The sequence below is a fragment of the Elephas maximus genome, chromosome 7 (assembly GCF_024166365.1).
Source record: "Elephas maximus indicus isolate mEleMax1 chromosome 7, mEleMax1 primary haplotype, whole genome shotgun sequence".
NCBI classification, from domain to species: Eukaryota; Metazoa; Chordata; class Mammalia; order Proboscidea; family Elephantidae; genus Elephas; species Elephas maximus.
The window spans coordinates 130,340,536-130,368,148 of record NC_064825.1 but is presented as its reverse complement, the minus strand read 5'-3'; the positions used below and the strand labels follow the sequence as shown (position 1 = coordinate 130,368,148).

General features: G+C 55.7%; 2 protein-coding genes across 5 annotated transcripts; both read right to left on the bottom strand.

Annotated features, from left to right (window-relative positions):
- Positions 1 to 2,246: 2,246 nt before the first annotated feature.
- On the bottom strand, positions 2,247 to 9,921 carry SSH3 (slingshot protein phosphatase 3). Of its 2 annotated transcripts, none has more exons than XM_049892628.1 (14): positions 9,712 to 9,921; positions 9,161 to 9,201; positions 8,286 to 8,517; positions 7,209 to 7,327; positions 7,059 to 7,130; positions 6,705 to 6,770; positions 6,393 to 6,581; positions 6,219 to 6,312; positions 5,905 to 6,033; positions 5,765 to 5,811; positions 5,029 to 5,175; positions 4,690 to 4,890; positions 4,320 to 4,593; positions 2,247 to 3,242 (listed from the first exon to the last, which is right to left on the bottom strand). In XM_049892628.1, the coding sequence occupies exons 1-14, from the start codon at positions 9,775 to 9,777 to the stop codon at positions 2,943 to 2,945; spliced, it is 1,977 nt and encodes a 658-aa protein (XP_049748585.1). In that variant the 5' UTR covers positions 9,778 to 9,921; the 3' UTR covers positions 2,247 to 2,942. The 2 variants fall into 2 exon arrangements, with proteins under 2 accessions (XP_049748585.1, XP_049748586.1); XM_049892629.1 differs by having other exon boundaries at positions 9,161 to 9,198.
- A 1,079-nt stretch (positions 9,922 to 11,000) lies between these two features.
- On the bottom strand, positions 11,001 to 24,600 carry ANKRD13D (ankyrin repeat domain 13D). Of its 3 annotated transcripts, XM_049892625.1 has the most exons (15): positions 24,416 to 24,600; positions 23,717 to 23,852; positions 23,474 to 23,598; positions 22,731 to 22,776; positions 22,514 to 22,657; positions 22,152 to 22,341; positions 14,459 to 14,525; positions 13,971 to 14,052; positions 13,663 to 13,721; positions 13,427 to 13,557; positions 12,345 to 12,502; positions 12,062 to 12,172; positions 11,820 to 11,983; positions 11,654 to 11,745; positions 11,001 to 11,353 (listed from the first exon to the last, which is right to left on the bottom strand). In XM_049892625.1, the coding sequence occupies exons 1-15, from the start codon at positions 24,503 to 24,505 to the stop codon at positions 11,140 to 11,142; spliced, it is 1,809 nt and encodes a 602-aa protein (XP_049748582.1). In that variant the 5' UTR covers positions 24,506 to 24,600; the 3' UTR covers positions 11,001 to 11,139. The 3 variants fall into 3 exon arrangements, with proteins under 3 accessions (XP_049748582.1, XP_049748581.1, XP_049748584.1); XM_049892624.1 differs by having other exon boundaries at positions 11,820 to 12,172; XM_049892627.1 differs by lacking the exon at positions 24,416 to 24,600 and having other exon boundaries at positions 11,820 to 12,172; positions 23,474 to 23,590; positions 23,717 to 23,846.
- Between the last annotated feature and the right edge of the window lie 3,013 nt (positions 24,601 to 27,613).

The window sequence follows — 27,613 nt, the reverse complement described above, 5'->3', positions numbered from 1 at the left end:
CAGAACCTCCATAAAACGGAATATGTGCTGTTATTTTTTAAATGAGGCAGACCTTTATGTACTGATGTGGAACGCTTCAGGTTATGAAGAAATTTTCAAAGCGTACAATAGTATGTTCATATACTCTCATTTATATTTAAAAAAAAAAAGATTACACACACAACTATTTGATTACATAAGTATGGAGTGTTTTGAAACAAACAAAAAAAAGCCCAAACCTGTTGCCCTCAAGTCGATTCTGACTCATAGCGACCCCATAGGATGGAGTAGAACTGCCCCATAAGGTTCCCAAGGAACCACTGATGGTTTTGAACTGCTGACCTTTTGGTTCCCAGTCGCCGCTCTTAACCACTGCGCCACCAGTGCCCCAGAGCGTCTTTGGAGGGACTGAAAAGAAGCTGGTAATAGTTGCTGCCTGTGAGGGGTGGAAGTGAAGGAGTGGAGAATGGGAAGGGAAGCTTACTTTGCATTTTATACTCTTTTTTTTTTTTTTGTCCCTTTAGCAGTTTGTGAGCTTTGTATACATGTAGAGTTCTTAGTCATTTGCTTGCCCTTTTTTATTACTTGTTTTCTATTATAGTGAAAACACATACCAAAACATCCTCCAGCCCAGCAGTGTCCACATGTACAAGTCAGTGACATTGATTACATTTTTCGTGTTGTTTGCCTGCATTTTTGGTGCGAGTAGTTTCCCCTGGAGTGCTCGTTTCCCAGGGTACTGAATTCTTCTCCAAGTCCTCTGTGGATTCTCCTTGGCAGACAGATTGGACCCTGCCTTCTGAGCTATACAGTCTGCAGGAGGGCAGGACCTGGCCTTGGCTTCTCTCCTGACACCCCCACCTCCAGCAGTCCCAGCCCCAGCCGAGGACTCCTAAAATGGCAGGCTGAGCAAGAGTCCCAGCTGGCTGTAGGGTAGCAAGCAGTCCCCAGTGTTTATCCAGCAGGGTGGGCCGGCCAAGTGGATAAAAAATCAGAACTAGCTTCTCTGGGCCCACCTAGTGACTCTAGGCATGCTGCCCATAAGCCCCTTGACTTCTAGTTGATTCCAACTTGTAGGACCCTATAGGGCAGTGTAGAACTGCCTCGTAGAGTTTCCAAGGCTGTAATCTTTACAGAAGCAGACTGCCGCATCTTTCTCTTGTGGTTAGCAGCTGAGTACTAAACCACTGCGCCACCAGAGCTCCTATGCTGCCCACAGACAGGTGCAAATGATTCCTGTTCTAGGGAGCACGCAGAGGCTGAATTCTAGCAGGCGTTGGTGACACAAACGTACTGCCATTGAGTTGACGCTGGGCACTTTAACCAGTGCTCCACCAGGGCTCCTTGTAGGTGACATGCATTGTTAAAAAATATCAAAGTTGGAGGGGCAGTAGGGATTTCCTGGTCTAATCCCTTTGTTTTACAGAAAGAGACTCAAGGTGAATTACTGGTAAAGCCAGGACTAGAAGCCAAGTCTTCTGTCCCCCAGGACTTCAGGGTTAATGCTGGAGGCACACCAGGGTCGATGAGAGAATCATTCTTAAAACTGTGTATGTGGCCTCGACCAGTGAGGAGGTTTGATGCCAGCTTGTACCTCTGAGTCGGCTTGGAGCAGTACAGCCCCCTCTCCCTCCATACACACAACCCGTGTAGTGTGTTATAGGGCAGAGGGTATGATCCTGGAAAGAGGGGACAGAAGTGACAAAGAGGGAGCCACTTAACTCTCCAACACTAAAATTCAGCAGAAGGACCCCCCAGGCAGAAGGGGTGGGGCTCACAGAGGGGCCTTCTTCCCTGGCAGCAGTGGGCTGGCTTAGAAGGTCAGGCTCTCTTGCCTATAGCAGGAGGTAGTTGATTCTCAGGAACCAAAGAACTAGGGTCAAGTGTCCAAGTGTCTTCGTTTCTGGAACAGGCTTGGTCCTGTCCAGGCAGGCGGCAGTGGCAGTGGCAGCTTCCCCTTCCTCCTGGGTATCTCCCCTCAGCCAAACACACCTGCTACCTGGTGCCTGGGGCTGTGTGGGCAGCTCACTGTTTGCTCAGGCCCTGCCCTAGGAGATGAGGGAGATGGCGCCCAGGCTCCTCTCTTGTCTTCCCTTCTCCCTTCCATCCCCTCCCCAAGACAGCCACTCCCTAAAAACAGGTCTGTCTGAGACACCCAGGAACTCTGAGGAGTCTTTACTCTGAGGAGTCTTCCTTCGAGGGCCAGGAGAGGCCAACCTTTTCCTGTAACTGGAGAAGGACCTGACTGACAAATCATGGCTCTGTCATCAAATTGAAACAATTTAATATGAAAATGATTTTTATTTCTAAGTACAAAGGCAGATGCTATCAAGACTATGAAAAACTGGCCAGAGGCTGTGAAGAACAAAAAGAAGACTGTTTGGCCCGGTGCTCTGTGACCCTGTGCAGTGCTGTGGGCTGGGGCTGGGGCCACAGCAGAAGACTCGGCCAGTTGTGAGGTGTACAGGGAGGCCAACCTGCCAGCTCCCCAAAGGGGCCCAGCTCTTGGCACCCTAGAGCCTCCCTGGATTGGGGACTGAGGTACCGTCTGCCTCTGGGGTCCCCAGGAACTAAGGGAGCAGGGGGTGGGTAGATAGGACTGGGGCGGGGAGGGAGACATGAGCCTTCCCACACAGGAAAACTTTCTTTTAATTCCTATGGCTGCAAGTGAGTGTTTAGGGCAGGGGTTGAGAGTGAAACTAGGGTGCTGTTGCCCCCAAAGGCACCTTCAGGCTCTCTACCACATCCCAATCATAGAGAAAAGTCTTGAGCCCTTGGACAGGTGGACATGGATCTGAAATTTAAGGCTATAGGTGGTGAGGCTGTGGGGACAGAGGCCTAGGGACCCTGGGGGGCGACTAAGAGAAGCATGTACGGGCTGACAGGAGTGAAGAATGTTGGTTGAGAAGCCGTGCTTCAGTTGTCTCTGTTTAGTGTCTAGGGAGTGTGGGCATGTGGGGGGCTCAGGCCTCACCCTCCTCGCTGCTGCCATCCACACTGGCCTGCCTCACTATCTTCCGGACCCTAGGGGTGGAGGGACAGCCAGCCTCCCCCTGCTCCTGCTCCTGCTCCTGCTTCTGGAAGGCCTGGGTCCTGCTGGCTACCAAGGCAGCGCTATGGAGGGCAACCACAGACTGGCGGGACTTCAGGGCAGGCCACGGCCCCTTCTGGGCCCTCTGACGCCCCCAGACCCCCTTGGCCCTTGAGGGCTGAGGGAAGGGCTGCGGAGGGTCTTCATCTGAAGACTCACTGGAAGAAAAAACCTAGATGGTGAGAGGACAGGGAAAAGTCATGGGGACATCTCTCAAAGGCAGGGCCTATCCTATTTATTGTTTTGCCTGAACATGGAGCACAGAGCCTGGTAAAGGGGAGGTACATAATGTTTGTTGAATGAATGCAGAAAAACTGAGCTACTTGTGGGTCCCACGTGCTTAGAGGGAAGGCAGCACCCAGCCCTACTGGTCCTGCTCCTTACCTGCCTATCACTTTCTGCTGGCCCCCAGCTCTCCTCAGTTCCTCCTATATCTGCCTCCCTGCCCCTCTGCTCCTTCTCTTGCCCTCCCCCGCACCTTTGTACTTGGTCCAGTGAACCACATATGATATGCCTTTTGGGTACCAGGCCCTTAACTGGGCTGCGTGTGTGTCTGGCTGGGTGATGAGTGAAGACACCCTGCCTTTGGGAACATCCACACCCATCCATCCAACCTATCCTTCCACACACAGTGCTCCCTCCACCAGGAAGCCCCTTCCAATCTTCCCATCCTCCTTGAGCTCCCCACTCCTCCCTGTGGGTCAGCCACCTTGGCTGAGAGTCATGTGTGAGGCAGGTGTCCTGAGGCAGGTGTCAGCTTCTGAGGTCTTATACTTGGGCCCTGCGGCACTCAGCTTGGAGAGTTAGCTGGCTTTAGAGGGCGGGTCCTTTGGTCACACTGAAATCTGCTGCCTCTCCAGCCCTGGATGGGTTGGCTTGAGGAGCCCACTCAGAACACTGCCTCTCTTCCCTGACCCCTGACCACGCTTCTGCCCTGAGATGGTGAGGTGCCTGCCACCCCTGCCCAGGATGTGACCCTGTCTCTTTAGAGACACACAGGACATACTTGAGAGGCCTGGTGCTGCAAGGTGTGGATGGACGGGGAGGAGGAGGCAGGACCAGCCCCCAGGGGCCCCGATCTCTCAGGAGACCAGGAGGGGAGCCAGGTTGGGTCCAGATATCCCCCTGCTCAAGGACTAAAGTCGAGCCCCAGTTCTGGTCTTTCTCCATCCTCCCTGCTGTCCTCCTTTTGCCCCCACCTCCACCCCATCCACCTCAGATGGGGCTTCTTCCCCGGGCTCAGTCTCACCTCTGACAGGTCACCAGACCCTGAGGTGCTTTCCAGCTCCGAGGGAGGCTCCAGAAGACTGATGGACCTCATGACCCCGCGGAGGTTGATACGGGCCCGGGGCCCAAGCTCTTCTTTTGGGGCTGCCTGGTTCTCCTCCAGCCCTATAGCCTTTACCTCCCCACTGCCCCCAGGTTCTTGCGGAAGAGCTGGGAACAGCGTAGAGACTTCTGGGGCCAGGGGCTCCTCTGAGGAGACCCCACCCACTTTCTGCTCCCAGACCTGGCTCTGCCGGCTGTAGAGGGTGGCTCTGAGTCAACTTGAGTGACCCAGCAGCCACCCCCCGGGCATGTGCCCACACACCTTTTCTCCTTGTCTCCCTGCCCCGTACCTGGCAGTCAGGATGCCCTGGTAGGTTTGCAGCTGGCGCAGGAAGCCGGGGTTGGGGCGGGCGATGGGCCGGAGCTCCTGTACATGCCGTAGGGCCTGCTCCAGGCCCCAGCCGTACTGCTTCATGGCGTAGGCCATCACCGTAGCAGCTGAGCGGCTGACGCCCATCTTGCAGTGGACTAGCACCCGGGTACCCTGGGCTCTGTTGAGGCAGGACAGAGTCAGCTCAGCCCTTCCCACCCAGTGTCAGGACAGAACTGATGGCGGAGTGGGCAGGAGGAGGGTGCCGGGACCACCCAAAGCCCAGGTGGGGTGGGCAGCTGGAGCAGGTGGCCCTGACCTGGCGGCCTCAATGAAGCGGTGGGTCTCCTTCCAGTGGGGCAGCAGCTGGGCCGACTCCTCGTCCCAGACGCGTACATTGTGGTAGGTGAAGCGCTCAGGGTAGAAGTTGTCGATCTCCCGGGCCATGTTTAGGATGTGGCTGACCCTGTAGCAGAAGGGCCAGGCTGACGTGGGCAGGGCCACTAGGCCCAGTGGCCACCGGAGCTGGTGGCCACTGGGCTTTTCTGTTTGGTTCTTGGTTAAGAGTGTCAGGTGGAGGCCATGCAGGTAGAGTGGGAGGAGGTGGAGCTAGATCTCAGGTGACTGTGACCGTGAGCAAACCCTTTTGCTCAATGGGCTTGTTTCCCGCCTAGCCCACTAAGCCTTGTGTTCATCTCTGACATTCGTTAGAGAACAGTTTTTGAGCTGGATCTGTAGGCACCGGGTGAAAGGGTCATACGGGTTTCCCAGAAGCACCAACAACAGGTCCTATCAGGGCAGGCAGCCGGGTCCCTACTGGGAGGGGAGCAGCCCCTTCTCCTGAAACAGGATCGGTAGAATGGGGCCCTTTTTGATTGGAAAAGACATCCCTGGCAATGCAGCGCCTCATTTCTGCATGGAGGAGGCTGTTTTATTTGCTCTTGGTCTCCATGCAAGAGAACAGCCCTGGGCTGAGATGGGTCCAGGCTACCTACTGGGGGGAGGCCAAGAGAAGCGGGGCACAGAAGGGCAGTCCTGAGGGGGTACTACGCTACCTGTTCCTCTGCAGCTCCTCCAGGTTGGCTGCATTCCACTCGGAGCCCTGTGGAGATGGGGAAGGAGAGGCACCGTTCCCCTCCCTCCAGCCCGTGCCCTCAGCACCACTCAGTTCCCCCCTGCCTGGCTGGCCACTCACCAGGTAGAGGTGGGGGAAGATGCGGGAGGCCCGGTCTTGCTGAGCCATGAGCAGCAGCATCTGGTTGTCAATGAAGTCGCGGTACTGCTGCAGCGGGCGGCCCAGGCGCAGCTCCAGGGCCTGGCGGATCTGCAGACAGAGCAGAAGCGGGGAGGGTTCAGGTGGCTTTCAAGGATCCTGACTCCCTATCCTTCCCTGTGGGCCTCAGCACCCTGTCCCGTGGAGGCAGAGGAGCCGAGACCAGGACTGGGCCAAAGCCAGGACATCTGGGTTGGGCCCAGGCCAGGAGGAGATGGGTGGGAAGCCCCGCCCACCTCCTTGGAAGTGATGCTCTCCAGGTCACTGGTGTCCAACACCTCCCACAGCTCTGCCCGGATCGCCTGCTCCATCTGCTCCTGCTCCAAAGACCTGGGGGCCGGGCCTGTCAGTTAGGACTTACTCCCGGCCAAGCACGGCCCCCACCTGCCGCCCTCCCCACCCACACTGACCGGCCAGGCTCGGTGCTGGGAGGCCGCAGAGACTCCAGGTCAGTCATGGCCATCCACTCGTTGAGGCAGCTCTGGTCAGAGCTCACTCTCTCCTGGTAGTGGGCAGCCCAGGTGAGGGCAATGCCCCCTGGCACCAGGCCGCTGCCTAGAGCTGCCTCACATGCCTGGTGCAATACTTGGAGCGTGGCCCTGGGGACAGGAGGAGGGGCTGGGCTCCACTGTCCTCCCTGCTGCCCCTCCCCAGGCACGCTGACATCTCCCAAGACAAAGCCGGCCCAAGTCTGGGCGAACCCCCTCCCAGCTCATCCTTACCACATGGTTTGGATGGAGATGGGCTTGAAGATCCGGCTCTGTCCGCCAGACGTCACACTGAAGCCCCTGCAAAGACCAGCGGCAAGGAAGTCAGAGGCCAGAGGCCCACCCACTGCCACCTCATGAGCCTGCTCTCAGAATAATGGCCACAGCATTTGCCAGCTATGGGGAGTGAGCTGGCCTGCCCAGGATCACAGAGCAAATCTGAGGTAGGGTGGAGTGGGCCCCAGACTCCTGGCCTAGGGGTCTGCTGCTCCCCAGTGCCCCACCACCATTGCACTGGTCACACTTGGTTATTACACCCTCTTGGCCCCTCCTCTCCCCTTGCTCCTCCCTCCAGTTACCACCTCTTACCCGTCCCCATCCAGATACACCTGGGTGTCACTCCAGAGGGGCAAGACCAGGCCCAGGGTGCAGCTGAGGGAGCTGGCAGGGGACAGAGGAAAGCCATCATCCCCCAGCACCTCAGTGCCTTGCCCCCTCCCTTCTTCTCCCTGTTCCCACCTGCTGTCAGGGAAGTCTACCCCCAGGAGGACTGTCTCCTCCTGGCTCAGCTCTTCTCTTGTGGACACTACCAGCAGGTAGCGGAGCCGGGGCGGCCGGGCTGCCTCCAGCTGGACCGCCTGGGGGAGATGGGGAGGGAGAAGCCCAGAGTCACAGTGGTCCAGAGCACCCTGCTGTCCCCAAACCCCTGGACATACACCCAGGCGTAGAACAGACATCTAACAGCTAAACTCTCAGACCTGGCTGTACCCCCTCCATCCATTTCTGCTCTTCCCAGATACAAGATCCTCGAATCCAGTGGTTCCCAGCCTTTGGATCTCATGGCCCCACAAACATAATGTTTAAGATTTTTTCTTAAAGAGGAGGGTATATGGTAAAAAGGGACAGTGGGACTGACATAGAATCCCCATTTTTTATTTCTGCCTAGTAAAAAGGTTAAAAAACACACACACACAAACTACCCTAACTCTTGCTATCGTCATTTCATTAAAGAAATGTTTTGTCACCAGCGAAACAGTAAGGACATAATCTCAAAACAAAGGCCAATACTTCCGTTGAGTGGGTTCAGCTTTAGGAAAGACTTGTTGCATCTTATTTCCACATTTTGCTGCAGACAGCGAGAAGTCTGCACAGGCGTTTGGGAACCACCATCCCGGATGTGGGACTCTCCCTTCCTTCTGTCCCCGACCCCCAGCACATCAGCTCCCAGTGGGGGCCTGCTGAGCCTTCCCTAAGCTCTGGTCAGTTTATGGACGACTCACACGACCAAAAAGGTCTTCTGTTGGTTGAACAGAAATTGACCTCTGTGTAATTCCCAACTCTGGACCTAGCTTGGCCCTGTGGGCTCACAAAGAACAAACCTCCCTGTCCTTCTACAGCCCCCAGACACCTGAAGCCATGAGCTCGCCCTGTTAACGCTTCTCTGGCTGAAAGAGCAGGGTCCATCGGGGTTTAAGCAACTCCTATGCTCCCCAGGGTGTGCCCGGCCTCACCCGTTGTTCCCCAAATACTCACGCGCACACACTCCCTGTGCTCCCCCGCCCCCTCATGGTGGCTCTCCTCTCTGGGGCCCCTCACCAGGCGGATGTTGTCCTGTGGCCTCAGCAGCTCCACCATGAGGTGCAGGTGCTGCCTCTGCTCCTGCTTCTGGGGACTCTGGGCCCCGTGCCCGTCATCCGTCTGGTCCCCATGGGCTTGCTCCACGCCTGGGGGCTCCTCCGAGGGCTCAGGGCTGGTCTCGGCTGCATCTCCATCATCCCCTGCGTCCTGCAGTCCCAGGACAGCCCCCCGGAGCACTGCAAAGCTCTGCCTGGAAGGGTGGTAGGAAAACCAGGATGGCCACTCCAACCTTCTAGAGCAGGGGTTCTCAAACAAGACAGAACCGCCTAGAGGTCTTGAAAAACAGACTTCTGGGCCCACACACAGAGATTCAAGAGGTCTGTAGTGGAGACCTGAGAATTCTCATGTCTAACTGGTCCCCAGCAGATGTTGCAACCACACTTTGAGAACTGACCACACTTTGAGAACTGACCACACTTTTTGAGAACTGCTGCTTTAAAAAAAAAAAAAAAAATTGCTGCTTTAGAGGCTCTCAAAGCTGCCAGCCCATCTAGTCTCACTTGTCTGGTAGGGAGGAGGTGCTGCGCCTTTTCCTTCCTTCCTAAGTCAGGAGATGCTGTAACTTGGTGAGGGACCCAGGAGTCCTCAGGCTCTGTCTTCGCATTATGCTGTTTGGCTTGTGACCATTGGCCTGAGCCACGTCCAGCTTGGTGAGTGAAGGAGCCCCAGCTGACCAGGGGGAGGGTAGAATCAAAGGCAGTCAGCCATGCCCACCAGGACTGACTTTGGCTGCAAGTCCTTCAGGGGGCCTTCTGGCCCTGACACCTGGAGTCCAAGATGGCAATGGCCAGGCCTGGGGCTGGATAGGGGTGTCTCTGTGTGTGGGAGCTTACCGTCGCTGCAGCCGGCTTCTCCGTTTGGATGCCCGGTCCTGCTGAGAAAGGAGTGCCCAAGAAAGAGTGAGAAAGGCAGGAGGGCTCTTTTCCCCTCTCTCTCTCAGTGGTACTGGGGGATGGGGGGCTATGGGGATTCTCCCGCCCTTCCTACAGGGGGCGAGGCTTCTCATCAGGGGCCATTGGCTAGAAAATGTGTCCGACGCCGCTCCTCTTCCAGCCCCAGTTCACACGGCTCCCGGAGGAGCTGGGGGCGCCCGGCCCAAGTCCAGGTCCAGGGAGGGAGACAGGGAGGGGTCCGTGGGGCTGGCCCAGATTCTGGGCCCAGAAAGAGGGCGGGCTCCGCAGGCCAGACTGGCTCAGGGCTCCGGATCCTGCCTCGGTGCCAGTTCCAGAGAGCCTCAGGAACCCCGCCCCCTCCAGCCTGAGTTTGGAGTCTCCCTCCGAGCCACCCCCAGGCTCGAGGAGAGGCTTCGCGTAGACAGGACGTGCTCCCCAGGCCCAGCTGGCAGCCAACTGCATGGGCAGGACCACAGCAACGCCAGACTCACCGTGGGCCCCACGGGCGTAGAGTGACCGCTGGCGGGAGGCGAGCGACTCACTGTGACCAGGGCCATGGGGCCAGGCGGGGGCACCTGGGTTGGCGTTGGGCGCGGCCACCTCCCTCAGCCCCACGTACAGTCCGTGCCCCGCAGGACCAGGAAGGAGAGACCGGAGCCACCAGGGCCTGGTACCTCCCCGGGGGCGGCCCTTAAAGGGCCAGACGCCTGCCCAGCCGGCCCGCGGAGCCGGCACCGAGCGGCCGCGGCCCCTCCCTTCGCGTCTCTGCCGGGTCGGCCGCCGCGCCCCGCCCCACTTCAACGCCGGGGGCGGGGCCGCGGCACAGGTGCGGAGCTGGGGGCGGGGCGCAGGTGCGGGGCCGGAGGCGGGGCCGGAGTCTGGGCAGGGTCCGGGCCGGGGCGAAGGAGCGGCGCCGGCGGCTGGGAGGGACTCGCCGGAGGTCCCCGCCGCCCTGCAGTCCTTCCCTGGTTCCTTCTCTGCGCCCAGGAATTGCCCTGCCCTGGCCTCCCTAACCCGCCATTAGGTCGCCCGGGCACGGCTCCACGACTCCCCTGTTCTGCTACGGAGCATGGTGGGTCTCAGAGAGGATCAGATCCCGCGGGTCGGTGGGCCCGCCCAGAACCGATTGCTCCGCGCCGGAGGACCCTCATACCCACAGCGTCTCCTCTCTGCATTTGTCACTGGGGAACCTCGAAGCGTCAGGCGAAAACAGGCGGGGATTTAGAAACCACCCATGAAGCGCACCCTGGATTCCCGGGACCGCCCTGGAGGTCGGCAGGGCAGGGCGGAGCCGCCTTACGGAGCGGCAGGGGGTGACTCGTCCAGTCCCTCCGATGCAATATACTGGAGCCAGGCCTGAGCTGGCGGGGTGGGGGGGAGAGGGAGGGGGCCGGGGGGGTTGGGGGGCGGTTTCCAGCCGGCTGCGAGTAGAACCTGGAGGCCCAGCCGCCCTCCTCTGGTTCTGGGAAAGCAGACTGAGTGGCAGCGGGAACCTGGGCCTGGAGTAGGTGGCAGGGCTCAGAGGAGGTGACGCTGTGGAGCACTTGCTCTCTAGGGGTACGTCCCCATGGGCTCAGCTCAGGCTCCCAGCAGCCCTGGGAGGTGAGGGGTGGCCTCCTCATTCTACTGCTGAAGAAACTGGCCCAGAGAGACCAGTAGGGGTGAAGCCAGGATTCCAGCCCAGGTCTGGCCCCCCCATGCCTGCCCCTGGCTGTCCCCTCAGCACCTGCCCCCCAGCTGTCCCCGGGCTCAGGCCCATTGAGCAGAGCAAGCCTGCTGCTGAAGGTCTCTTTATTTCCATCTTGGCCTCCATCACGCACCCGCCTGGGCTCCAGGCCCCAAGCCAAGCAGCAGACAGTTTATAAATAAATAAATTATAAAAGCAGAGGGACAGCGGTCCAGCCCCCCAGGCCCAGTGCTCAGTGCTCCCTGAGCGACAGCTGCAGGATCCGCTGCAAGTCTTCCTCCTCCTGCTGCCCCCGCCGTTCCCGCTCCTCCTGCTCCCGCGAAGACAACTCCAGGGCCAGGCGTAGCTGCTCCTCAAAGCTTGGGGGTGCTGGGGAAGGGGGCGTCCTGTGCGGGGATCCTGGGCCCCCGGGCTCCGTGCACAGTTGCAGGCTTTCCTGGAGGGCCCTTCCAGGTTTGGAGGGAGAATGAGAGCAACTGGTGAGCCTAAGGCTGGGGGAGGTGGCTTAGGGCCAGGCCAAGGGGCTGGGAACAAGTACAAGGACACAGTAGCTGGCTGGAGGAGGGAACAGACAATCCCTCACGCTACCTGTGATGGAAGGCAGCACTGCTGACGAAGGCAGCCTTGGAGAGGGCGTGGGGTCCTGGGCCCACCACCTCCCTGCTCCCCACCCACCCTGTCAGCTGCTGGCTCCTCCAGGCACAGTGGGGCCGAGCACAGCCTGAAAGGTCCTCAGGGGGCCTCACCGCTCCAGCTGAAGCTGCTCCTCATACACTGTGGACTGGGGAGGAGGGTGGGTGCCGGGCCGGGCATTGGTCAGGGCCTCCCAGACAGTCACCTGCAGCAACGGAAGCCCAGAACTACCACCTGTGCCCTGTGGCTGCAGAGGCTGGGCCCCCTGCTCACACCCACCTGCTCCGCCTCTGTGCCAGCCTCCAGCAGGCTCTGTTGGATGGCAAACTGCAGCAGGTCGTCGTCCTCATCTCGGAGGGGCTCATTGCGCTCTGCACCCAGCACGCTGTAGCCCTCAGGCACCTCAAACACGGCAGGGTCCACCTCGCACGGGAAGGGGCTCCCTGGGCAGATGGTGCCAGGCTTAGGCCGGGGCTCAGAGGCCACTGAGCCGAGTCTCCTGCCCCCTTCTGGCAGGGTACCTGAAGCTGCAGAGCCAGGGGCTGGCACCCACACGGAGCTTAGGGGCTCATCACAGCCACACAGATTGCTGAAGGTGATGCGGGCATTAAGCACGTGGAAAAGTGGGATCTCTGTGGGAGACAGATGAGCTTGATCCACACCCCAAGAGACCCAGACACGAGTGGTCTGGTCTCCTGAAGCCCCTCATCCACCCCTCCTGGCCAGAAACCACCCTGAGGGGAGGGTACCAAGCCTGGGGTCCTCCTGCTGCCCGGCCATCCTGCCTCTGGCTAGCCCTCTCACCAATCTTGACGGGGAAGCCAGGTGGGAGGCGCAGGGTGATGAAGTCACGCAGCTTGGCAAAGTGGGCGTTGCTGATGGCCATGAGATCGATGATGGGCGTCACCTGGTCCCCCAGGGACAGTGGGTGCTCCTCGCTTAGCCAAAGGGTTGCCTTGAACCTGCCCAGCCAACCGCCAGGTGAAATTGAGGCCCCTCTGCTGAAGGCCCCACCCTGCCTGGGGCACCCTCATCTCTGTTCGGCCACCTCACCGCCCCCAAGAGCTAGTGTCCTTCCATCCCGCCAGCCCAAGCTGCCCCCAGACCTGGGCCTGGACTGAGGCTCATGATGGTTTTGTGCCATGCATCTGAGTGAGGAGGGCAGGAGCCAGGCAGGGGGCTGCCCTCTGGCCTCGTCCACACCTCCAGCCTCTTCCTCAGCCTGCAGCCACCAGCGCCTCACATTCTGCTGTAGGTTCATGGACAGCACAGCCCAGAGGCCAGGACTGCTGGGGTTCAAATCCTACCCGGCTCCACACTGGGCAGCAGAGATAACCCATGTGAGGCTGCCAGGACAGGGCTCGGCCCGCAGTAAGCTCTCGACGTGTGGTGATGCCATCACCGTTACAGCTCAGTGGGCCCTCACGATGCCCACGTGAGGCAGGTGGCCAGTCTGTTCTCACTTCACTGAGGAGGAAACCAGACTGGAGAAGGGAGGCTGTCTCCTTGGGCAGGGCTGTGGCTCCCGGCACCGAGCCCAGTGTCTGTCCCCCTCTGCCACGTGCTGGCCCACAATAGCAGCTTAAAAAAGACACACTGAATTGACTCGAAAACTAAACATGGGTTTTTCATTCATTCATTTACTCATTCGTTCATTCATTAGGGAAGGGTGGCTAGTTCTCTCGGCCATGCCCAGGCTGGTGTTGGGGTCACGGATAAACCAGACCTGGCTCCTGCCCTCAGATGTGGCATCTAGGGGAAGCCACCTATATGAGCAGGTCCCTCATTCCACTGGGCCCCATGAGTGACAGGAGCCTGAGGGGTTTAGGAGGTCAGGGCGGGGTCCCCATCGCTAAGGTGAGTCCCCAGCCAGCCCCAGGCCTCACCTCTGTACTTTGCTGGACATCTCGATGGGACGGCCGATGTTCCGTGACTCCAGACTGAAGTTGGGGTCGAAGTACTCGTCGGGGGAAATGGCTGTGGGGTTGGTGGGGCTGGCTGCCTGCTGCACAGAAGCCTGGGGGGACCCCCGGACCCAGCTGAGCACTCAGGAGGGGACATGTCTAGCCTGGCCCGTCCTGCCTGATGCTCCCCTCCCCAGTCCAGCCCCGTCCTGGCTCACCCCATTGTGGGAGTGCTGCTGGGCCATCCCGAGGAAGGATTGGAACGGAGTCTTCCCTCCTGAGGAGAAGGGATGTGAGCCATGAGGGGACTTTGGGCCACTGTCCCCAGACTGCCCCTACCCCCCTTCCCATGGGCACTCTAGGGTGCCAAGATGGAGCCTGGGAGCCTCCTGTTGGGTGGGAGAGGGACAGACGGAAATGGGTAGGCCTCCCAGCTTGTCCTGGGATACTCCGGCCCCTGACCTCAGACCAGGGTGACCCCACCACGTGGTATGACTGGGCAGCAGGCAGGCGCACCTGGGTTTACCTTTGCTCCTCGACTTGTCTTGATCGGAGAGGTGCTCGGTGCGGGTGCGTGTCACCAGCTCCACATTGGTGGCACTGTACACCTGGGGTGGGGGGACACAGGGGAAGCTGGGGGCTCAGATCCTGTACCCACACTCAGCCTCAATGACACAGGATCTGAGTCCTCTTATTCCCAGAGACAGGTGAACTCTCGCTCTGATGATGAAGGAGGTGGCAGGGTCTGAACCCTGGGGGTCACCAACGAGGAGCTGCAGTCCCTGGCCCCTTCCCGGTGCCCTGGGTGGGGGCCCACGTTGGGGGTGATCCTGCCATGCTCAGCAGGGACTGGGCATCCAGGCCCCATTGAGTTCCCACAGCCGCACAGGGCTTCTGGAAGCCCAACGGCTCTTCTGTCTCTCCCCTTGCACTCTGAAGTGGATGTGGGGAAGGAGACGAGTCCCCAAGCCTCACGTCTCCCACCCTGAGGTCCCTGCCGCTAGTTTCTCCTGCCTTGGCCTCGTAGCCGCTAACGGTTTCCATCTTCTCAGACCGCCAGCCCCAGATACCACATTTGTTCCTGAAACAGACCAAACAGGAGCTCGTGAGGACCCATACCCCTCACCCTCTGGCCAAAGCCACCCTCCCCACTCCAATTAGCCTGCCCTGACTGCTCCCCCACCCCTATGCCAGCCCTGAGGTCACTTCCCATTCTGAAACATGCAAAGGCCTTGAAAAGGGTGTCTGGACAGCTGAAGAAGGACTGCGGATTAGAGGCTGTTGAGGAATTTACCAATAATTTTGGCAGGTGTAATAATGGTGCCAGGGCTGGGCTAAAAAGCGTCCTTATCTGTTAGTGTAATGTGCAGGAGCATTTAGTGTTGAAATGATACGGTGTCGGGCATGTGCTTTAAAATACTCCAGAAAAGAAAAGAAAAAAAAAAAAGATGCACAAGGCTAGATTAAACAAGATTCATAAAATATTGATAAGTGTTGAAGCTGGGGAATGGGTTCATGATACTATTCTCTCTTCTTTCCTATATGTTTGAAATGTTTCACGATAAAAAGTTAAAAATAAAAATGTATCTGATTCAACAGTAATAGCTAGTCTTCCACACCCCACTTTCAATGATGGATAGAACAACTAGATGGAAGATCAACAAGGAGACAGAAGACTGCAACAACTCATAAGCCAGCAGATATTTATAAAACCCTCCACCCAACAACAATAGGACATATATTCTTCTCAAGTATACATGGAACATTCTCCAGAATAGACCATATGCTCGACCATAAAACAAACTCAGTACATTTAAAAGGATGAAAATAATACAAGGTATGTTCTCTGACCACAATGCAATGAAGTTAGAAATCAATGTTGTTAGGTGCCATCAAGTTAGTTCCGACTCATAGCGAACAACAGAATGAAACACTGCCTGCTCCTGTGCCATCCTTACAATTGTTGTTATGCTTGAACCCATTGTTACAGCCATGGTGTCAACCCATCTCACTGAGGGTATTCCTCTTTTTCTCTGACCCTTTACTTTACCAAACATGATGCCCTTCTCCAGGTACTGATCCCTCTGATAACATGTCCAAAGTATATGAGACATAGTCTCACCATCCTTGCTTCTACGGAGCATTCTGGCTGTACTTATTCCAAGAAAGAGTTATTCATTCTTTTGGCAGCCCATGATATATTCAATATTCTTTGACAACACCATAATTCAAAGGCATCGATTCTTCTTCGGTCTTCCTTATGCATTGTCCAGCTTTCACATGCATATGAGGTGATTGAAAACACCGTGGCTTGGGTCTGGTGCACCTTAGTCTACAAGATGACATCTCTGCTTTTTAACACTTTAAAGAGATCTTTTGCAGCAGATTTGCCCAATGCAATGCGTCGTTTGATTTTTTGGCTGCTGCTTCCATGGGTGTCGACTGTGGATCCAAGTAAAATGAAATCCTTGACAACTTCAATCTTTCCTTCTTTTACTATGATGCTTCTTATTGGTCCAGTTGTGAGGATTTTTGTTTTTTTTATGCTGAGGTGTAATCCAGACTGAAGGCTGTGATCTTTGATCTTCATCAGGAAGTGCTTCAAGTCCTTTTCACTTTCAGCAAGCAAGGTTGTGTCATCTGCATAGCTCAGGTTGTTAATGAGTCTTCCTCCAATCCTGATGCCCCATTCTTCTTCAGATAGTCTAGCTTCTCGGATTATTTGTTCAGCACGCAGATTGAATAGGTATGGTGAAAGGACACAACCCTGACGCACACCTTTCCTGACTGTAAACCACACAGTGTCCCCTTGTTCTCTCCAAAGAACTGCTTCTTGATCTATGTACAGGTTCCCCATGAACACAATTAAGTTTTCTGGAATTCCCATTCTTCGTAATGTCATCCATAATTTGTTATGATCCACACAGTCAAATGCCTTTGTGTAATCAATAAAACACAGGTAAACATCCTTCTGGTATTCTCTGCTTTCAGCCAGGATCCATCTGACATCAGCAATGATATTCCTGGTTCCACGTCCTCTTCTGAAACCAGCCTGAATTTCTGGCAGTTCCCTGTTGAGATACTGCTGCAGCCTCTTCTGAATATCTTCGGCAAAATTTTGCTTGCGTGTGATATTAATGATGATGTTCGATAATTTCCACATTCGGTGGGATCACCTTTCTTGGGAATAGGCATAAATATGAATCTCTTCCAGTTGGTTGGCCAGGCAGCAGTCTTCCAAATTTCTTGGCATAGACGAGTGAGCCCTTCCAGCGCTGCATCTGTTTGTTGAAACATCTCAGTTGGTGTTCTGTCAGTGGCTGGAGCCTTGTTTTTCACCAGTATCTTCAGTGAAGCTTGGACTTCTTCCTTCAGTGCCATCGGTTCCCAATCATACGCCACCTCCTGAAATGGATGTACATCAACCAATTCTTTCTGTTATAGTGACTCTGTGTATTCCTTCCACATTCTTTTGATGTTTCCTGCATCGTTTAATGTTTTTTTCCACAGAATCCTTCACTATTGCAACTTGAGGCTTGGATTTTTTCTTCAGTTCATTCCACTTGAGAAATGCTGAGCGTGTTCTTCCCTTTTGGTTTTCTATCTCCAGGTCTTTGCACATCCTTTATAATACTTTGTCTTCTCAAGCTGCCCTTTGAAATCTTCTGTTCAGCTCTTTTACTTCATCATTTTCTCCTTTCACTTTAGCTGCTCAATGTTCAAGAGCAAGTTTCAGAGTCTCTTCTGACATTCATTTTGGTCTTTTCTTTCTTTCCTGTTTTTTTAATGACCTCTTGTTTTCTTCATGTATGATGTCGTTGATGTCATTCCATAACTCGTCTGGTCTTAGGTAATCAGTGTTCAACGTATCAAATCTATTCTTGAGATGGTCTCTAAATTCAGGTGGGATATACCCAAGGTCGTACTTTGGTTCTCATGGACTTGTTCTAATTTTCTTCATTTTCAGCTTGAACTTGCATATGAGCAACTGACGGTCTGTTCTGCAGTTGGCCCCTGGCCTTTTATGACCGATGACATTGAGCCTTTCCATTGTCTCTTTCCACAGATATAGTTAATTTGATTTCTGTGTATTCCATCTGGTGAGGTCACATGTATAGTCACCGTTTATGCTGGTGAAAAAAGATATCTGCAGTGAAGAAGTTGTTGGTCTTGCAAAATTCTACCATGTGAGCTCCAGCATCATTTCTATCACCAAGGCCATATTTTCCAACTACTGATCCTTCTTCATTTCCAACTTTCATATTCCAATCACCAGTAATTATCAATACATCCTGATTGTGTGTTTAACCAATTTCAGACCGCAGAAGTTGGTAGAAATCTTCAATTTTTTCATCCCTGGCCTTAGTGGTTGGTGTGTAAATTTGAATAATAGTCGTGTTAACTGGTCTTCCTTGTAGGTGTATGGATATTATCACTGACACACTGTTATGAACATGGACATAAAAATCCTCAACAAATCCTAGCAAAGCAAATCCAGCATCAAATAAAAAAAAAATTTTACTCCATGACCAAGTGGGATTTATCCCTGGAATGCAAGGTTGGTTCAACATCCAAAAATCAATTAATGTAAAAAAAAAAAAAAACTTTTCTTTTTCATCATATCAACAGAATAAAATATAAAAATCACATGGTCATCTCAATAGACACTGAAAAAGCATTTGACAAAAACCAACACCCTTTCATGATTTATAAAAAAAAATACTCAACAAACTAGGAATAGCAGGATCTTCCTTAACCTAATGAAGGGCATCTATGAAAAACCCACAGCTAATACCATACTTAGTGGTGAAAGACTGGATGCTTTCCCCCTATGATCAGGAACAAGACAAAGATGTACACTTCTGCCACTTCTAATCAACATTGTATGGGAGGTTCTGGTCAGGGCAATTAGGCAAGAAAAAGAAATAAAAGACATCCAGATGGGAAAGGAAGAAGTAAAACTATCTCTATTCACAGACAATAAGATCTTATGTATAAAAAATCCTAAGGAATCCACTAAAAAAACTATTAGAGTAAAAGTTCAGCAATGCTGCAGTATTCAGGATCAATATACAAAAATAAAAAATCAATTGTATTTCTATACGCTTGCAATGAATACAAAATAAAATAAAATAAACCCACAATTCCATTCCCAATACCATCAAAAAGAATAAAATACATTGGAATAAATTTAACAAATCGTAAAAACCCATTACCATTGAGTCCAACTCATAGTGACCCTATAAGACAGAGGAGAACTGCCCCCCAGAGTCTCTGAGGAGTGGCTGGTGGATTCGAACTGCTGACCTTTTGGTTAGCAGGCAATCTCTTAACCACTGTACCACCAGGGCTCTGTAATTTAACACAGGAAGTGTAAAACAAATATTCTGAAAACAACACAATGTTATTGAAAAAAATAAAATAAATGGACAAACATCCCATGTTTATGGATCAGAAGACTCAGCATTGTTAAGATGACCATATTTTCCAAAGTGATCTTCCGATTCAATACAACCCTAAACAGAATCTCAGCTAACTTCTTTGTAGAAACTGACAAGCTGATTCTAAAATTCAGATGGAATTGCATGATACCTAGAATAGCCAAAAGAATCCTGAAAAAGAAGAACAAATTAGGACTCACAAACCCAGATTTCAAAACTTACTACAAAGCAGTGGTAGTCAGGCAATGTGGTAGTGGCATAGGAAGAGACATACCCATCAATGGAAGAACTGAGAGTCCAGAATGAACCCGTACATCTATGGTCAACTGATATTTGACAAGGCTACCCAAGACCATTCAATGGAGAAAGAGTAGTCTTTTCAACAAATGGCGCTGGAACAACTGGACCTCCACATGTAAAAGAATGAAGTGGGATCCATACTTCACAGTATATAAAAAATGGATCAAAGACCTTAGAAGAACACACAGGGGCAAATCTTCATGACCTGGGATTTGACAAAGGATTGTTAGATATGACACCAAAAGTACAACCAACAAAAGAAAAAAATAGATAAATTGGACTTCATCAAAATTAAAAACTTCTGTGCTTCAAAGAACATTATTAAGAAGTAAAGACAACCCACAGAATGGGAGAAAATATTCGCAAATCATACATCTGATAAGGTGCTTACATTTAGAATATATAAAGAACTCTTATAACTCAATAAAAAGACAAATAATCTCATTTAAAAAATGTGCAAAGGATCTGAACAGATATTTCTCCAAGGAAGATATGCAAACGGCTAATAAGCACATGAAAAGATGCTCAACATCATGAGTCATCAGGGAAATACAGATGAAAACCACAATGAGGTCCTACCCCACACCGCCTTGGACAGCTAGAACTAAAGTCAGATAATTTTAAGTGTTTGCGAGAATGCGGGGAAATAGGATCCCTTTTACACTGTTGCTGGAAACGTAAAACGGTGTAGCCACTTTGAAAAGCCATCTGGCAGCTCCTCCAGTGATTATACACTACCCAACAATTCTACTCCTAGGTATCTACTCCAGAGAAATGAAAACGTACGTCCACACTAAAACTTACGTACAAACATTTATGGCAGCGTTATTCATAACAGCCAAAAGGCAGAACCAACTCAAATGTTCACCAAAGGGCGAATGGATACACGAAACGGGGGCTGTTCATACAGCAGGATGTTCTCAGTCATAAAAAAAATGAAGTACTGATTCATGCTACAACATAGCTGAATCTCGAAGACACCACGCTCAGTGAAAGAGGCCAGCCACAAAAGGTGACGTATCGTACGATTGCATTTACACGCTCAGACCAGGGAAATCCACAGAGAGAGAAAAGTAGATTAGGGATTGCTCAGAGCTGGGGAGCCGTGGTGAGATAAGCGGGTGACAGCTAAAGTGTACGGGGTTCCTTTTGGAGGAGATGATAATGTTCTAGAATCGTAGTGATGGCTGGACATATCTGTGAATATACCAAAAACTGGTGAATTGTACACTTCAAATGGATGAATTGTATGCTATGGTATGTGAATGGTATCTCATTAAAGCTGTTTTTTTTAAAAAAGTGTCTGTAATACAGGGGATGTCAGCACAGCTGGACCAAAGCAAAAGCTAAGAAGTTTCCTGAACACATCCAAACACTTTGAGGGAGAGAGTAGCTGGGGCTGGGGCCTGGGGGACGATAGTTTGTTTGTTTTTTTAAATTGTGCTTTAAGTGAATGTTTACAGTTTGTTAGTTTCTCATACAAAAATTTATACACACATTGTTATGCGACCCTAGTTGCTCTCCCTATAACGTGACAACACACTCCTCCTTTCCATGGATTTCCCATGTCCATTCAACCAGCTCCTATCCCTTCTGCCTTCTCATCTCGCCTCCAGACAGGAGCTGCCCATTTAGCCTCACGTATCTACTTTTTTTTTTTTTTTTATCTACTTGAGCTAGGAAGCACACTCTTCACAAGTATCATTTTATGTCTTAGAGTCCAGTCTAATCTTTGTCTGAAGAGTTGGCTTTGGGAATGGGTTTAGCTCTGGGTTAACAGAGAGTCCGGGGGCCATGTTTTCTGGGGTCCCTCCAGTCTCAGTCAGACCATTAAGTCTGGTCTTTTTACAAGAATTTGAGTTCTGCACGCCTACTCCGTCAGGGACCCTCTGTTGTGTTCCCTGCCAGGGCGGTCATTGGTGGTAGCCGGGCACCATCTAGTTCTTCTGGTCTCAAGCTGATGAAGTCTCTGGTTTATGTGGCCCTTTCTGTCTCTTGGGCTCATATTTTCCTTGTGTCTTTTGATGTTCTTCATTCTCCTTTGCTCTAGGTGGGCTGGGACCAATTGATGCATCTTCGATGGCAGCTTGCTAGCTTTTAAGACCCCAAATGCCACTCACCAAAGTGGGATGGAGAACATTTTCTTAATAAACTTTGTTATGCCAATTGACCTAGAAGTCCCCTGAAACCATGGTGCGGACCATACAAGACTACAAAACAAAAAAATAATACACGTGAGGAGTGTGCTTCTTAGTTCAGTCAGATACATGAGACCAAGTGGGTGGCTCCTGTCCAGAAGCAGGATGAGAAGACAGAAAGGGACAGGAACTGGCTGAATGGACACAGGGAACCCCGGGGCGGAAAGGGGGAGTGTGCTGTCACATTGTGGGGATTGCAACTAATGCCACAAAACAATATGTGTGTAAATTTTTGTATGAGAGATTAAAATAAATAAAATAGCTATAGGGGAGAACAACAGCAAAAAAAAAAAAAAAAGGTGTCTCAAGTCTGTTACTGGATGGGGGCGTATGTTCTCAGAGAAATGGCCCTTTTCCCAGAGGTCAGGCTCCCAGGTCCAAGAAGGACTCTGCCCCAAACACCGTCTTACTGACAGGAAGCCAAGCGTTGGTGCAAACAGTGCTTAGGGGGCCAGCTGCCCTAAGCCACAGCCAAAATCCTTGTTATGGGAAAGAAGGAGAGGTCAGAGGTCAAGAAACTGGGGCTACCCTGCCCAACTCCCTACCCAGGAGCACAGCTGCTAGGATAGACAGGCACATGGTGGATCACAGGGGCCCAGGAGGCCCCATCACCCACAGGCAGTCTGGGTGAGACCCCTGGCCTCTGGTCACCCCTCCCATCTGAGCCACCTCTGGTGACCATCCCAGCCTCCTGGAGGCCTGCTGTCATTCCTAGAGGCCACTGTCACCTGCCCCCTGTCCCACCCACGATGGCCAGGCCCAGCTGACCTCTCGAAGGCCACGTTGCGAGTGTCCAGGTGGGTGGAGACAATAGGAGAGGTCAGGCGGCTGGCCACATGCTCCTCACTGGGCCGCATGGCTGCCAGCAGCACTTCTGGGTCGTGAAGGGTGAGCCCCAGCATCTCCGTGTGCACCACCTGCCGGTCATGGTCCACCTCCATCACCAGGGCTCCTGCCTCTGCCGGCCAGCATGGGTGGGATGGGGTACCAGTCAGTCCAGGCCCCAACCAGAGGTGAGAGGGCCATTGCAGTGCCCTCAGCCCCCCTCCACCCCTGCCTCAGTTTCCACATCTGGGGAGTGGAGAAAAAGGACAGCATCATTCTGGAAAGCCCAGTGGCCCTGGGCTCACCCTGGCCCTTGAAGATGAAGCTCCTCCGGCCACGCTGCCAGGTCATGTGCTCGAAACCCAGGAGGCTGGTATCCACCCTCAGGCTCTGGCCTCGCTTCCACACGCGGTACACGTCGCTTGGGCACATCTTAGACACGAGCGGCACTGTGGGGCACCGGGGTCACTATGCTGCTGCCCCAAAGCCCACCCCGAGCTCCCAGGGCCGGGTCTCACTCACCCCAGCTGGTGAACTCCCACTTCATCTCCACGTAGAAATCAGGGGCCTGAGATGGACCAGAGCTGCCGTCAGGGCCCCTCCTGGTGCTCGGTGGCCAGTGGGCTGAGGGCTCCCTGTCCATACCCCCTTTCTGGAGCCAAGCCCTTCACCTGGCCCTGATGTGACACCCCCGCCCCGATCAAACCCTGCCTGGAAAAGAGGGACCAAATGGCGCCCCGAGAGGGTCTTTGGGGATCAGGCTATAGCAACTGGTGGCCTGGGGGTCAGTCTCAATGGCCACTAGTTGGCTGGGGGTCCTGGGGGGCTGCCCCTCTGGGTCTGAGTCTTTCTCTACAAAGGGGGCAGAATGACCTCCTCTGGGCCTGGCCCTGGGGTGGGGAGCATGGGGGTCAGCATGTGCCCTAGCAGTCGGGCCCCTCTGCCTACTTTGAGATGAGTGGTCCCCAGTGTCTGGCACAGGATCTGGCCTTCCAGGAGCGCAGGCCACATCAGCCGAGTTGACCTGACGCTCCCCCCCCAGGGAATCTGCACTTGCCAGAAGGCCAAAGGCCCGAAGTGCCAGAGCTCGGGGACCCTTGACACTGGCAAAGGCTTTCCTTCCAAAGGGTCCAGTCTCATCCTCAGGTCTCCTACATGACCCTGGGCTAGGGGTCAAGAGAGCCAGACCTCGTCCACAGTGGTGGGAACACCAGGCCCAGCACAAATGACCGGGGTGGCCCCCTACACCTCTGTGCCCACTGTACCTGGCGGAGTTTGTTGAGCAATTCTGGAATGCCAGCTAGCCTCTGTGTGGCCCGTTGGTAGTCACGATACTGGAGCACCAGCTGCACCATCTCAGGGTCCCCTGTGCTGACGGCCTCCTGCAGGACTTGGGGGCACCAGGCTGCTGAGGGGGGCTGTCTTGACAGCCCCAGGCCTGCCAGCTCACCCCTACCCATCCACCCTGCTGCCAGCTTCCTGGGGAGCCCCTTTGCCTTCTGCAGTACCTGCCCAGCCCTGGAGGCTCTCTTTGCCCACGTTGGCATTGTGTCGAAGGAGGACTCTTACAGACTCCAGGTTCCCCAGGGACACTGCCAGCTCCAGAGGGGTCCGCCCCCGGGGGTCCTCCTGTTCAATGTCATGCTGGGGGTGATGGGAAACTCAGCAAGGTAAAAGAGGAGGGGCTGAGGCAAGGGGGGCACTGGGCTGAACAGGGTTGGGGATAACTACAGGAAATAAGGACAGCTGACAGGCTAGGGAAATGGCAGAGGGTGGCCGGAGTGTTCTGGCAGGGAAGGGGGAGGGCCTGCCCACCGCTCCCGCCCTCTCCCAGGGGTGGAGGTGCTGGCCAGGCAAAGGTGCAGGTACTGGGTGTTAGGAGTTTGGACCAGCCTGGGGACCAGGACCAGATTGGGGACCGGCCAGGACCGGGTTTCTCGTTCCCAGCCTAGCTCAGGGGCGATGCGAGTCGGCGGCTTAATGCAGCGAGAGGTGGGCAGGCGAGGCGGGGAAGGCCCAGCCGAGGGAGAGCCGAGCTGGGAGCCAAGGCCAGAGGCGCGCGCGGGGCAGGTGGCCTAGGTTTCGGATCAGGCCGGCAGTGGAGCCCGGCTGCGGCTGCTGAACTCCATGGGCCGGCGGCCTCCAGGAGGGGCGCCGCGGCTTGGGGCATGGGCCCAAAAGACGGGCCGGTGCCCGGCGGGCCTCACCTGGCGGCTGTGCAGCGCGGCCTCCAGTTCGCGGTGCCGGTTTGCCCAGACGAGCCGGTGCAGCGGGAAGGTGGGGCCCGGGCCGGCCATGCTGGCCTCAGCGCCGCATCGTGGGCGGGGACGGCCCCGCCTCGCTCCGGGCCTGCCGCGGCCCCTCGCCTTCCTCCGAGCCGGCGGAGCTGCGCCCCCAGCGGCCCCGCGCCCCCCCCCCCCCCCCGGCAACAGCGGCAGCGGCGGCTCGGGCGGCGGGAGGCGAGGCGGGGCCGGGGGCGGGGCCGCGCCTGCCGGGGCGGGGCCGAGGGCCGCGCGTTCTCGCCCCCCCGCAGCCATGGCAACCGCTGCCGGGCAGACCAGCGCTGCGGGGCCGCCGGGGCCACGGCTCGCGCGGGAGAAAAGCCCGGATCTGGGTCTCCGAGCCGCCCGGACCAGCAGGGGTCTGAAGGGAGGCGGGCCGGGGGCGGGGCTGGCCTGCAGCTCCGCCCGCGACCTGCAGGGGGCGCCCCAGGCCCGGTGCAGACCCCTCCTAGTGAGTAGGGAAGGGGAAGGCGGGGGCCGGGCGGGGCGGCGGGCCGGGGGCGGGGCGGCGGGCCGGGGGCGGGGCGGCGGGCCGGGGGCGGGGCGGCGGGCCGGGGGCGGGGCGGCGGGCCGGGGGCGGGGCGGCGGGCCGGGGGCGGAGATCGCACCTCCCCCGGGAAGTGCGCGGCGAGTGCGCGTGCGTGCGGGCGGGTCGGGGTCCTGCGGCCTCGGGCAGTCCGGGAGTTCACGCCCCAGCGCGCCTTCTCGCCCCTCCCTTTCGGGGCCCGACCTCTCCACCTAGCAGGTGTGTGCGGATGAGGCGGGGGCCCTGGCTCCCGTGCCGCCCCCGGGTAGCCCGCCGAGCGTCTCGCTCAGAACTGGGCGCCCCGCAGATGCCCCCACATGCTGGCATGAAGCGTCCTCCCCCAGGGACCCGGGCTGTGTCTGGAGGCCGCCACACCCCGGGCTGGGCCCCGCGATGCGGGAGGCGGCCCAGGGCGCTGTCATCGGGGATGGGAGTACTGGGTGGGAGATAGACCCGGCCAGGGCCTGAGCTCTCCGATGGAGGCGGGTCCGCGGTGACAGCCACCTTTTCACCGCTCGCAGCCCTTTGCGGAGGCTGCACTTTGCTGCTGGTGTCAGGAGAGGAAGGAGCGTTTTGAAATCGGGGCGGCCTCCACCCACACCGGAACCAGTGCAGGCCTCCTTCGGCTTACTTCCTGCCTGGCCCTTGGTCACCCAGACCTGGCCTGGGGTCTCCAACCGTGGTCCTGTTAGGCGGTGAGTCAGCACTAGGCAGGAGCTTGGTCAAGGCTGACCCTCTGGCCTCATTTTCCCTATCTGAAATGACTGGATAGTTTGATCTGGAAGGGCTTCAGGTGGTTGGACTGTGGCCTGAGGTCACCTCCTGCCCAAGGTCTTCTTCCTTTCTGAGTCACTGGGCTAGGAGGCTGCATTCCCATTGTGGGCAGGTGGCTTCCGTGCCATCTGGGGTCACTGCCACCCCACTCTGTGGTGTCATCAGGTCACCTGTGCTGTCCTGGGGTCTGCAGCAGCTCAAAGGCCTCAATGCCCAGCATGCCAGACCCCGCTGGCCATCCCTACCGCACCCTCTCTAGCCTCCAGCTTTCTTACCCTTCCCAAACCCTAATCTAGCGGATTTTTTCAGGCCTACCTTCTGATTTCTGCCATCAAAAATACATCTCCCTGCCGGCCTTAATTCCATGACATCACCTTCTCAACCCCCTCCCCTCTTGCTCCCTGCCCAACACCCTCTCTGTCCCCCATCACCCTCATGCGGCCTCCAGGCCCATATCTCAGATCCTGGTGGTCATCTCTGTGGCCAGGCCTATCTGAGTAACCCCACTCAGTGTGTCCTGAACCAAATCCAACCATATTCACCCCGTCCCCTCACATCAGCTCTGCTTCCTGGCTGTTCTCCCTCAGAATGGTACATGGACCTCATCACCCAGCTCCAGCCCTGAGTGCCACCCTGGGCTCCCACTCTCTCCTCCCCAAGTCTTGCCCATCCTGCTGGGCCATGTTCTTCCCATCTGACCTCTTTTAGTCTCTTCCTTCACCACCACCATCTTGATGCCATCTCTGGCCTGGGCAGAAGGAGTAGGCTCCCAGTCTCCCTGCCTCCTGGCTCTGCCTCCCTCCACACGTCCTGCACAGTCATCAGTGACTTGCTTTAGCGCCAGCTCTCACCACCCCAGCCTGTTTGGAGCTTTCATGGCTGACCCAGAGCCTATCAAATAGAGGTCAGCCTCCTTGTCCACTCATGTCTGCCTTCTGTAATCACTAACTACACGCCAGGCTCAGCTTGATTGATTCTGGCACTCGGGACTCCATGCCATGGCTCCTCCCACCGTGTTCCTGCCAACCAGAGCCCCTCTTGACCGCCTGGCCCCTCCCCACTGCTTCTAGAGCCTGCAGCATCCCCAGCAGCCTTCCCTCTCCAACCGGGATGCTGTGCCCTGGCCATGGGTCCCTCAGCCTAGCTGATGAAACCCTGCATGGGGTGGGCGGCCACACACACCCACTCCATTGCCTGTGGGGGAGCCCGTAGGGCAGCGGCAGGGGGAGAGGGAGTGCGGCAAATCCTCAGGTGGTTTAGAGGCCTGGTGCTCCGGACCCCTCAGACCTCAGGGACCCCGACTGGGGCGCTAAGTGAGGCGCTAAGTGAGGCCATAGGGGAGGCCAAAGCCAGTGGGGGCCAAGGGTCCAGGGTCTGCAGGGAGGCCTGGAGGCCAGAGGACCCAGTTACAACTGGCCATGGGGGAGGGGTCCTCAGCACAGGGCCTGGCATGCAGGGGTGCTCGGTCAGGCTAGGAGGGTCCTGGTCAGCCCCAGACATGACTGTTGGCACCTCCTGCTTCCCTGGGAAGTGGGCAGGACACTCCGGAGGAGGGGGAAAGGGTATTGCACAACCACCAAGAGGGGACGGGGCTGCTGGGTGCATGGTGGAGGGGCGCCGAGGGAGAGGTCCCTGCCCAAGGAGGGCCTGGCCCCCCGCGGGCTGGCCCTGGATGCCCACCATGCGGTGGAGGGCCCACCTGGCCTCCCGGCTGCCTGCTGGAAGACCCTGTTCCCTCAAGCCCCGGCTCAGTGGAGGCCGAAGAGCGGGTCACTGGGCCCAGTAAGAGTCGGATACAGCCAAGGAGTCAGGCACCATTTTTT

Excerpts from the sequence above, each read along its gene's own strand:
- SSH3 (XM_049892628.1), bottom strand. The coding sequence starts at position 9,777 with ATGGCCCTGGTCACAGTGAGTCGCTCGCCTCCCGCCAGCGGTCACTCT. Across the intron at positions 7,328-8,285 it reads CACAGGACAACATCCGCCTG|GCGGTCCAGCTGGAGGCAGC; the intron begins GTGAGGGGCCCC and ends CATCTCCCCCAG. Across the intron at positions 5,812-5,904 it reads TCTTCCCCCACCTCTACCTG|GGCTCCGAGTGGAATGCAGC; the intron begins GTGAGTGGCCAG and ends CCATCTCCACAG.
- ANKRD13D (XM_049892624.1), bottom strand. The coding sequence starts at position 24,505 with ATGGCCGGCCCGGGCCCCACCTTCCCGCTGCACCGGCTCGTCTGGGCA. Across the intron at positions 14,053-14,458 it reads TTAGCGGCTACGAGGCCAAG|GTGTACAGTGCCACCAATGT; the intron begins GCAGGAGAAACT and ends CCCCCACCCCAG. Across the intron at positions 13,558-13,662 it reads AGCAGCACTCCCACAATGGG|GCTTCTGTGCAGCAGGCAGC; the intron begins GTGAGCCAGGAC and ends GGGTCCCCCCAG.